Source organism: Vombatus ursinus, unplaced genomic scaffold (genome assembly GCF_900497805.2).
Source record: "Vombatus ursinus unplaced genomic scaffold, bare-nosed wombat genome assembly UNPS02014778.1, whole genome shotgun sequence".
NCBI lineage: Eukaryota > Metazoa > Chordata > Mammalia > Diprotodontia > Vombatidae > Vombatus > Vombatus ursinus.
This window is the reverse complement of record NW_020954556.1, coordinates 21,503,199-21,515,017: the sequence shown is the minus strand read 5'-3', so window position 1 is coordinate 21,515,017 and position 11,819 is coordinate 21,503,199. Positions and strand designations below refer to the sequence as shown.

Sequence of the window (11,819 nt, the reverse complement as noted above, 5' to 3'; positions counted from 1 at the left end):
ATTCTAAGCCCAATACTCTATTCACTGAGCCATCTTGTTGTCTCATGGGACTGCTACTTTGGACTAATAGTACATGAGATTAATGCTTTTAATGTAACAACTATTTGCTTAACTATGATGTTGAGGTTTGAGTTACTGAAAAGATAGGCTGGATCTGGAAGAAACAGAAGTGGCCAGTGGGGGTGGGAGGAAAGCAAAGTCAATGAGTACAAAGGAATGATTAACTCCTAGACTGAGTTCACTTCTTCCCATAGCAGAGAAGGAGTGGAATGCTAGATGATTGACAGTTCCTTTGCCCCATGCTAACAGGCTAGCATGTCACTTGTGGCCACATGCAAATGAACTTAATTATGAATAGTATATATTCAAATGATATATTCAGTAATGAGGGCATGAAATCAAATATATAATACAGGCAAATAATGCCTATGATTTTTTTTTTCTGTTTGTTAACTCTCCCTTTGGTCAAATAAAGCAGGAAGATTTATGCTGCTGGAAGGCAAAGACTCTTTTTTGCTTTCTCATGTTATCCTCAGAGCCTCATATAATGTCTTACCTTAGCGAATTTTTAATAAATGCTTGATAAATATATGAATAAAATGAAAAAGAATATTATATACATACAAATATATATTAAAGTTATATATATATGTGTATATATATATATATGTATACATACATACATACATATCTTGAATTCTGGTACATTCATTCTCTTGTCCACTCTAGTCAAACTTATATCATCACTTCTGATCAGTGTTGCCATGGAGGCATTTGATCCTTTTCAGCTCAGAGATTCTGATTCTATGCATGAGAAAAAGCAGGTTTCCTTAGGGGAGAAACAAGAAAGAGGGGGAGATTTTTCTCTAAAGATTTGGAATGGACTTCCATTTTCCATCGCTTTAATGGTTAAAAGCATGTGTCCTTAATTTTGTCTACTCTAATTTGTGGTTTTCCTTTTCTTTCCGTGGTACAAACTCTAAACTTATACTCACTGATCATAACTGGTGCCATAGGAAAGGGAATAAAGGTGGAAGAAACATTTTCTGAAGAAAAGAATGAAAGGATCTCAAGAGAATACATACATACAGATATGTGTATGAGAAATAGATTGCCTAAGGCAAAAATGAAATGAGTCATGAGCCAAGTTCTAATACTTGCTAATCTTCTTTTAATCTTCCTGAGTCTCAATTTACTTTTCTGCAAAATGGGTATATCAATAAATAACTTACTCATTTCTCAGACTGGTTGTGAAGAAAATACTTTGAAAAATTTAAATCATATTAAAATATGAGTCATGATAGTAACAATTATGAAAAATGGAGAAGCATAGTCTGTATGGCTTCCTTGGTGGGGATAAAAAGGAGATAGTAAAGAAAAGGAACCAGCATTTACTAAGCACCTGTCATGTTGCAGGCACTGTGCTAAAAGCTTTACAAATATTATTTCTTTTGATTATTGAAATAGTCCTTTAAAGTAAGTGCTATTATTATCCTCATTTTACAGTTAAGGAAACTGGGTTGGACAGAGGTAAGTGACTTTTCCAGGAGTTTCACAACTAGTAAGTGTTTAAGACAGGGTTTGAACTCAGGTCTTTCTCATTCCAGGTCTGGAACTCTATCCACTGAACCACTTAGGCACTTAGGCACGTAGGGTGATGGGAGACATTGAATCAGATAGTTTTCTATTCCTGACACTGGGTGGTGCCATTTGGTTCAGGGAAGCTTGGTAGCTGTTCAGAGAAATCATAGCAAACTGTCTTAAACAGGCAATATCAGCCAGCTCTTGATGAATGTGGAACAATCTTCAATCTTGTTTTCGTAACTTGGGAAGTACCCTCACATTAAAGGTGTGTGAAGGAAAAAAAATAAACCATTAGGAGTTCTTCAGCTTGGTAACTACTTTCATGAATGAGAAGAAAATAATTTTATTTTTAAAAATTTTTTAACTTATTTATTTAATTTAATTTTCAACATTCACTTCTATAAGATTTTGAGTTCTAAATTTTCTTCTCTCCCTCCCCCCCATCCTCTTCCCCAAGATAGTATGCAATCTGGTATAGGCTATACACGTACAATCATATTAAACATATTTCCACATTAATCATGTTGTGAAAGAAAAATTAGAACCAAAGGGGAAAACCACAAAAAGAAGAAATAAAAAAGAGGAGAGGGAGCAAGAAAGTAGTATGCTTCAATCTGCGTTCAGACTCCATAGTTTTTTCTCTGGATGTGGATATCATTTTCCATCATGAATCTTTTGGAAATGTTTTAGATCCTTGCATTGCTGAGAAGAACTAAGTCTATCAAAGAAAATAATTTTCAAAATATCACTCTGCCATTGGAAGGGGGCTTTGGCCTTTAAACTCATTAAGATGAATTTGATCATGAGTCAGGCTGATCCACAGACTCTCATCCCGGTTCTCAGGATGATCAATGTCAAAGCAACTCCCAATATAAGCCTTGGTTACTTGTTTAAACAATGACAAATTATAAATGGTAAAATTGCTAAAAACATTTCTTAAACATTTTTCTGTACAGGGAAGGTCTCATGTAGGAAATGTCACTGGAACCACGCTTTAAAGAAAGCTTTAAAACTTTTAAAGGAAGGACAGCTGAGGAAGGATTGCATTCTGCATATGAAACTGGGGGAACTGCTTATGTAAAGCTATGAAAGTAAGAAGTAGAACACCTTTTTGATGAATAGCTTGTATTCCAGTCTGACCGAAATTAAAAATGTGTGAAAGGGAGTAGTCTGAAATAAGACCGGAAGTTTAGTGGAAACCAGATTGGGTGGTGGTGGGTAGTGATGTGTGGGGTGGGGTTGGATTTAATGTCAAGCTAAGGTTTTGTATTTTCTTCTAGAGGCAGTAGGAAACTATTAAAGATTTTTTTTTTTTTTAGCACGGTGGTGGCATGGTGAAGTATGTCATAGAAATATCAATTGGGCAGCTGTGTGGAGGATGGATTGTAGAGGGGAGAGACTGGATGCAGGGAGATCAATTATGAGGCTATTGCAATAATCCAGGAGAAAGGTGATAAGGACCTGAATTGGACTAGAGGCTGTGTGAAAGAAAAGGAGATGGATGTAAGAGAAGTTTTGAAAGTAGAATTGATAAGACTTAGCAACTTATTGTGTAAGAGAGATGATGAAGAACTGAGTTGTGGATGAGTCCATGGTAGCAACTGGAAGGATGGTGGTATCATCAACAGAAATGAAGAAGTTCAAAGCAAGAATGGGTTTAGTGGACAATACAATGAATTCCATTTTAGATATGCTGAATTTGAGATTCCTGAATTTTGGGATATCCAGATAGAGAGGTACAGCTGTCAGTTGATAATTTTGGATTAGAGTTCAGGAGAGAGATCAGGGCTAAGAATATTGATTTGGGAGTCACCTGCTTATGGATGATAATTCAAATAATAGATGCTGATGAGATCACCAATTTAGAGAATATATATAGAAAAAGTAAAAGGGCTTAGGCCAGAGCCTTGGGGGTATTAGTCAGGTAGTAGTCAGACAGGTAGGAAGTGAATCAAGAGTGAGCAGTGTCACAGAAGCTAGGAAGGAGAGAGTATCCAATAGGAAGAGAAGGTCAACAATGGCCAATCTGTTCTGTCTGGTCACATGTGTCAGTCTAAAGAGGGCATTGGAAAACAACTATGAGATGAAGTGACCACTACCTCTTGTGGCAGCAGCTAGAGAGAGATGAATTAGAATTACAGAATTTCAGAGCTGGAAGGACCTCAGCAGCCATCTGCTCCAATTCATATCCCTATGATAACATACTGGTCAAGTCACCCTCTGCTTGAGGGCCTCCAAGGAGAGACAAGCCACTGCCTCATAAGGCAGCCTATTCCACTTTCTCATACCTTTAATTATTAGGGAGTTTTTCCTGATATCAAGTTGCAATGTATTCCTTTTCGATTTCTACCCATTGATCCTTGGTGTGCCCTTTGGGTACAAATAGATCAAATCTAATTCTTCTAGCTCTTTAAGTACCTGAAGATAGCTCTCATGCTCATACTCTCATCTCACTCCCTGCTCTCCCCTCCTTTCTCTTCTCTAGGATAAGCATACCTAATTCTTTCAACCTATCCTTACGTGACATGAAATCAAGGCCCTTCATCTTCCTGGCTGCCTTCCTCTGGACAACCTCCAGAAACAGGAGCTCCCTGAAGAGAGCCTTTCCCACAAGCTCAATCTTTGTTGGCTCTAAAGAGAACAGAGGAACAGAGACTAAAAGAAATATTAAATTCAGCTCTGTGTCTGGTTCCAACAGTTGTTGATATTGTTAATTAAGGTCACATTTGAAAAAAGTCATCTCTAGATAAAACATACTTTCCAGAAAGTGGAATATTATTTTCCTCTTCAATTTACATACATGGGAAACTTTTGTGCTTCTTGGAATTTCTATTAAAATTCTGAATTTTCCACCAATAACTTTCAAACACCAACGTTTCCAAGAAGAGAATCCTTCTCCTTCACCTTGCTTTGCTCCTGATTTTTTTTAAATACCCACCCCACCTCTGGAAACATACCCTCCCCTTTTTTGTGACATACAGGAAAATATTTACCACAAGTTTTCTGTTAATAACACTGGAATCCTCAAAATTTGCAAAGCAAGAGGGTGGGTCAGCACCCTGGTTCCCTATTCTCCTTTTTCTCTCATTGAAGAGAAACCGGATGTGCTCATGTGATTGACAAGCAGAGGGGAACTTGTGAAAGTGACCATGCTGTACAAAAAGAAAGCCACAGCTATCTTGGGCTTCCAGATGAGGTAGAGCTGCAGAGACAACTGACTCTGGGGAGCATCTAGCAGACATGGAACCAAAGAAAATCAGGGATGGTTACCTTGTGAAAAAGGTAAGTGGCAGCAACTGCCTAAAAGGACTTCATGATCCAGGGGACTGGTCTCCACATTAAGTTATCTAAAGACCAAATGGAGAAGATGTCTGTGTTAGTTTATATATTTTTATTGTATTTTTCATTGTTCTGACTTGGGATTTCATCAATGGAGGGGATCTCTTGGCATGCAAATTTCTTCCCTTGATGCAGATTAGCTACTTGTCTATAACTCATAGTCTTAGAGAGACAATTAGGAATGATTGCTTTTAAGAATATTTAATACTAAGCATTGAATAGTGGTGGGTTAGAATAAGGAAGCATCCTAGCTTGTAAAATGTTGAAGGCAGAGCCATTATTCACATGTAAAATTACTCAGAGTTCATGTTCATTTAAAAAAATTTTAAATAATATTTTATTTTTCCCCAATTACATGTATAAACAATTTTAAACATTCACTTTAAAAAAATTGAGTTCCAGATTCTCTCTCTCTTTCCTTCCCTGAGACTCTGGAACTCACTTTTTTTAAATTGAGAATTGTCCTGGATCTTGCTGAGAATAGCTAAGTCATTCAAAGTTGATCATTAAACAATACTGCAGGTTCACTATTAAAAATTTTTTAAGTATCTTTTTTGGAGGGAGGCGATGTAAAGTGAATAAGGTAGAGAAAGAAAACAAAATGATTACTGATCAAGATGGTGATAGCCTAGTTTCTTAGTATCTTACTATTGATATGTTTATGTAATAACAATTTTAAAATTATCTTTTTTAGAAGCTTGACCTTGAATCTTGTTGAATCTTGTCTCTGCTACTTAGAGTCTCTGTGAACTTGGGCACATTACTTAGCATCTCTGAGTCATATTTTTCTCACATATAAAATGATGAGGCTGGACTAAATGACCTCTGAGGTTTCTTCTAATACTAAATCTTATGATTCTATAATCCTTTAGCCTACAGTTCATAATACAGTCATAAGACAGCTGTGTCTGTGAAGCAGTAGGAGCTCCATTTTGCAGATTAGAAAGCTGAGCTATCAAGAAAGAGATGATTTTCTCAAATATATATGAACCAACTGTGATGGAGCTTGGAAAGACCATCTACCATTAGCCCTTCTCCCCCCCCCCCCAAATTCTGGTGATAGGTTTGTCCTCAGAGTCATTCTGAAACTCTCTTACCAAAATGTATTCACTGGCAGGGCTGAGGTTAATTTGCATTCTGTGAGAAATACCTTCATAAACAGATAGGCAAATAATGTCCTTTTAAGTGAGGTCAGTGTTCCACTGTGCTGAAAGGAAAAAGGAGAGTTTGTCTCATTGATTTAGGTCATATTCTTCCTGAAGTGGTCTTCATACAGGGGATGCCTCACTAACCAACTGACTCCCAGGTAAAATTTGAGACCTGAAAGGGATTATAGAGTTCATTCAGATCAATCTCTCCATTCTGTAGATATGGTAGTTGAAACTCAGAAAAGCAAAGTGACGGCAGAGCTGAAATAAGAACCCTGGTTTCCTGACTTTAAGATCAGTTTTTCCACTGCAGCACAGGCCTTTTAAAAACATGTTTTAACTTAGTTCATAAGGTGGTGCTGTCCCAGGTCCTATCTAGCTAGAAGTTAGAAACCCTGGATGCCGATAAAGAAATGGTACAATTGTGCATGCAGGGTATATCTTGGAACATTTCTGAACAAAGCTAAATGCCCACTTGCCTTTCCAAAATGCAGTAAGGCTCTCTTGTTGATGGCAGTAATGGATATATGTCTCACTTTGTTATTCTTGTGTACCTAGGCCAAGAAACGATGACAGTTAGTGGACTGAGAACTAGGCTTTGAGTTGTTGTTGAGTCATTTCAGGCATGTCTGACTCTCTGCAACTCTCCATAATCCTGGCAAAGACACTGGAGTGGTTTGCCATTTCCTTCTCCAGCTCGTTTTACAGATGAAGAAACTGAGGCAAAAAGTGTTGAGTGAATTGTCCAGGGCCACACAGCTAGCAAGTATCTGAGATTGTTTTTGAACTTAAGTCCTCCTGACTCCAGAGCCAGCATTCTATTCACTGCACCATCTAGCTGCCTGAGGTCTGGGTTTTGGACCTGGGTTCAAATCCCATTTCTGGCATTCACTAGTTATGTAACTCTGGACAATCTGTGTGCCATAGGCAACTCCCTGGGATGTAGTAATAAGTTTGAGTTGGTGGGGAAAGGAGTTTCCCATGCTGATGAAATCAAAAAGGCTTCCATTTTCATGTAAATAGGCCAATTAACTTTTGAGAGATAGAGGTTTAGGAACTGCTTTTTTTTTTAAGCTTTTCGGTAAAGTGAACTAAAAAGAATCAGTAATTATGACACTTGTCATCAGAGAAAAATATTGGGCCATTAACTTAAAATAAGTTAATCTATGAATATGAAACATATAGTATATATGAAAATGAAAAAAACATTTTTACTATGCTGTTAGGCAATAGTGATTATAGAATTGTCATTCACATAATGAACTTGGATGAAAAAAAATCAAACCAATACAAATAAACCTCTCCTTGGGGCCCATAAAGCTCAATCTTTAAAAAATACCTAAGAATAATAAACAGTGGAACCTATCTCATGGGATTTAGAGATGGAAATTATCTTAGAGATGATTTCATCCAGTCCTCTCATTTTCTTATTCTTCTTCTAATTCTTCTTCTTTAACTTCTTTTCCTTCTCCTTCTCCTTCTTCTCCTTCTCCTTCTTCTCCTTCTTTTTCTTCTCCTTTTCCTTCTTCTTCTTCTTCTTCTTCTCCTTCTTCTCCTCCTTTTCCTTCTTCTGCTTCTTCTTCTTCTTCTTCTTCTTCTCCTTCTTCTCCTTCTCCTTCTTCTTCTTCTCCTTCTTCTCCTTCTCCTTCTTTTCTTCCTCCTCCTCCTCCTCCTCCTCCTTCTTCTCTGGAGAAGGTCTGGGAAAAGTTATTTTTATATGTAAGCCAGAGGAGTGGAGGCACACCAGCAGAAGTTTGTTGATTGCAGCACCATTGACATTTTGTTTTCTGTTTTATTTCTATGCAAAATATTTCCTCCTCATTATGAAGCTCAGGTCCCCTTATCTCTGTTGCCTGACTGATATTTTCAAAGTTGAATGGGGTTTCTGGGAAGGAGGGCAAACACATCAATTTGTCATTTAGAAATTTTGTCCTTCTATGAGTAGAGTGTTTTAGAACTTTCTTGTCTTTAAATTGGAGTCTCATAACTTGTGATTTAAATTTATCTATCCAATCTAGACAAGTGAAATCTAGCCCAATGAAATCTCAATATGGCCTATTGATAACCATTGTAAGGCCTTGGCAAATTTCTAAAGTAAATGAAATTGATTTCTATTTCTTTTTCTTTAATAATTAATTAATTAATTTTTAGTTTTCAACATTCACTTCCATAAGATTTTGAGTTTCAAATTTTCTCCCCCTCTTTTTCCTCCTTCCTCTCCAAGATGGCATGCAATCTGATATAGGGTCTGTTTATACATTAATGTTAATCATTTTCACATTAATCATGATGTAAAGAAGAATTAGAACTAATGGGAGAAACCACGAGAAAGAAGAAACAAAATGATCTCTTTCTGACACTCTCCCCTTTCTGTGTGTTTTCACTTTGTAGTTTCTCCAGTTTTCCCTAATACTCACCTTTCCTTGCTTGGCCTACTCTCTCAGATCCTTAGTGTTGTCCCTCCTATCAGAATCTGTTTTTGGAAAAGGATTTTTATAGCAGTCATTTACATCTTGGTTGGAACTTGCCACCTCCTTTTCTTCCCCTTATAACCTTATCTTTAGTTGAGTGAGAAACCTGGTGAAAGGAATTTCAGCTATCAATGAAGAGAAGGAATTATTTGTGGACAAAGGAGACATTTCCAATGCTACTAAACTTGTACTACAAAGAGAGTCATTATTCTCACTATTCCTAAGTCTGGACCTATTTGTAATTATGAAAGAGATGAGAAACGATAGGTAATAAGTTACTATGCAACCACAAAGTCCTGATGCTCAACTTCTTGTTTATTAGTCATTGGGGACTCAATAATTGTCTCGTTGGGTTGGAAGTGGAAGATAATACTACCATTTATATAGTGTTTTAAGATAGAGGAAAAAGGGAAGGTAGAGAGAGTCAGAAAGATACACACACACAGAGACAGAGAGAGAAAAATGGTAGTAGCAGGGAGTCTGAAGCAGAGTGGGAGTTAACCCTTTTGTTTTCTGCTTCCCAACCCTGGAACTCATGTGACTGCTATGATGTATATTAATTTAATAGGATAACGAAATACAGAAAATATGCTAGAGATCACTAGTGAAATCCCTTCATTTTACAGTTGAGGAAACCGAGACACAGAGATGCAAAGTGACTTGCCCAAAGTGACACAACCAGTGGCAAAGCCAGAATAAGAGTGCAGGTCTCATATTCACTACAATACTCAGACTTTCCATTGTATTTTACATGTTTCAGTTAGATTATAACTCACTCTTCCTATAGTTGTATTTTTTATGTGTTAAATTTCAGTGAAAAAACATAATATCAAAGCTAGAGCTCAGACTTTAGTCAAGTTTCAAAACAGTAAGTATTTTTTCTTAAAGTATAAATGGTTAGTGAATTCCAGTCACAAACTTGGTATGTGAAAGGAGAAGTGCTAGAAAGGGGAAGTTAAGGGAGGCTCTTTATTTTATGGAAGGTATCTGTAAGAAGTTTTTAAACTAATACCTAAAGTTCACACCCCAAACTAAATTTCATCTCTTTTGAGGGGCTGTTTGCTATAGCCATCTGCTGAGTGAATTCACTCACTTATTCACTTGTTCACTCATTTATTCATTCATTCATCAGTTCATTTCTTCATTATCCAATAGCCATTCATTAAGCACTTTAACTCTGGGTGACAAAATTAGACATAAGCAGGTCACTAGAGACATGGCCAGGAAAGAGACATTTAGTTAAAATATATAGTGGATATAGAAAACTGGTAACTCCAAATTGTGAGTTTCCCCCCCAAAATTACATATGTGTAAATGAACAATACTGGATAAAGCATACCTGACTTTTTTTTTTTTTTGAGGGGTGGTGGAAACATTTGTTTCAAAAATTCATTTGTTATCTCTTTCTGCACTTTAGAGGAAAGTTCCTGGATTAGGAAGGGGGGAAATGAAAAGTGTATGTGGAGCAGGAGGAAAAGGCTGCAGTTGGGCAGCTAGTTGATATTTTCAATTGACTTCATGTTAATCTTGGCTACTCAAGAAAATAGTTACAACTGCTTGAAAATACGAGTAGTCTCATGATAATGAGCTCTCTTCCTTTGGGAAACTAAGTCTGACTCAGTACCTAAGACTTATGTACTCAAAATGGGCATGCAATTGTATAGAATCTGGCTTGGAATAGCAGGGAGATTCCCTCCTCACACTGCCACCCACCCCTAGCTTCCACATAATTGTTTCCAATGACTCTGAGATAAGAATTTGATCCAGTCATACATCAGTCTGGAGATAGAGTTCTGAGGAAAAGAGATCATTTTGGACCATATAAGCTGGGGGAAAATAGTGGGATATTGTAGTGAGCTGGCCTCAGGAGTTAGGAATTAATTAATCAATTAAGCATTTATTAAGTACATATTATATACCAGGTTCTGGAGATACAAGAACAAAAGTTAAATAGTCCCTGCCCTGTAGAAACTTGCGCATTTTAAAATGTACATTCTAATGAAGAAAATAACATGTGTATATACACATATAAATATATATATGTAGGAGTTCAAGTGCTTCCTCCATGAAGTCTATACATATATATGTGTTTACATGTGTGCATGCACGTGCCTCTGTGTGTGTGTGTGTGTGTGTGTGTGTGTGTGTGTGTATGTCTATTTATCTATCTGGCAACTCTCTGAGTCTGTAAGATGCAAAGCTTGGTTTTCTTTTTTCTTTCTTTCTTTTTCTTTTTCTTTTTTTTTTTTTTGCTTTTTGGTAAGGCAATCAGGGTTAAGTGACTTGCACAGGGTCACACAGCTAGTAAGTGTCAAGTATCTGATGCCAGCTTTGAACTCAGGTCCTCCTGACTCCAAGGCCAGAGCTCTATCCACTGAACCACTTAGCTGTCCCATAAATGGTGTTTTCTTAATGAAAGGAGGAGGCAATTCTTAAGAAAGATTATTTCAGCACCCAAACTACTGGGGGAATCTGTAGCATTAGATATCACAGAATTTCAGATTTGAAAGGGACGTCAGAGGCCATATCGCACAATCTATTCCTGAAAAAGAATCCCATGTACAACTAAGCTTTGATCAAAGACCTTCTGGAAGGGAGATCCCATTTCCCTTAAAGGTGGCCCATTTCAGTATTAGCCAGCTCTGATTGTTTTTCCTTACTATTCTTACTATCTCCTTACAAGGTTCAGTGTACCTCTTTGAAACTTCCATTATTTGCATCTAGTTCTGTCCCCAATAGTAAGCAAGAGAAGTTGAATCACTCTTCCATGTAACAGTCCATCAAGTACTTTCCTATAGCCCCCTCCCTCAAGAATTCTCTTTTCCAGGATATAAACCTGTCTTCAACTATTCCTCCTGTGGCCTGATCTTAGAGCCCTTTATTACTATGCTGTTTACCTTCCCCTAGATCAGAAATTTTTAACATAGAGTCCATGAGTTTGTTTAAAAAAATTTTATAGCTATATTTCAATGAAATTAGTTTCCTTGGGTAATCTTACATACTTTCTTAAGTGCACTTTAAAATGTTATGCTGAGAAAGGGTCCACAGGCATCACCAGGGATCAATGACACTAGAGTCTAAGAACTTCTGTTCTTCTATATGCTCTCACCTTATCAACCTTCCTAAAATATGGCACCTAGAACTAAACATGATAAACTAGGTATGGTCTGACTACGGCAGAATACAGAAGGGCTATTACTTTCCTAGTTCTGGACATGAGTGCAGTATAAAATTGCATTAGCATTTTTGCTTGCTTTATCACACAGTTAACTGATTT

General features: G+C 37.1%; 1 protein-coding gene across 1 annotated transcript in view; it reads left to right on the top strand.

Annotated features, from left to right (window-relative positions):
- The first annotated feature begins 4,748 nt into the window (after positions 1 to 4,748).
- PLEK (pleckstrin) overlaps positions 4,749 to 11,819 on the top strand; it is a 37,079-nt gene continuing 30,008 nt past the window's right edge. Inside the window, exon 1 of the mRNA XM_027865422.1 lies at positions 4,749 to 4,866. Within this exon, the coding sequence (XP_027721223.1) occupies positions 4,825 to 4,866 (42 nt within the window). The 5' untranslated portion in view covers positions 4,749 to 4,824. The remainder of the gene's footprint in view (positions 4,867 to 11,819) is intronic.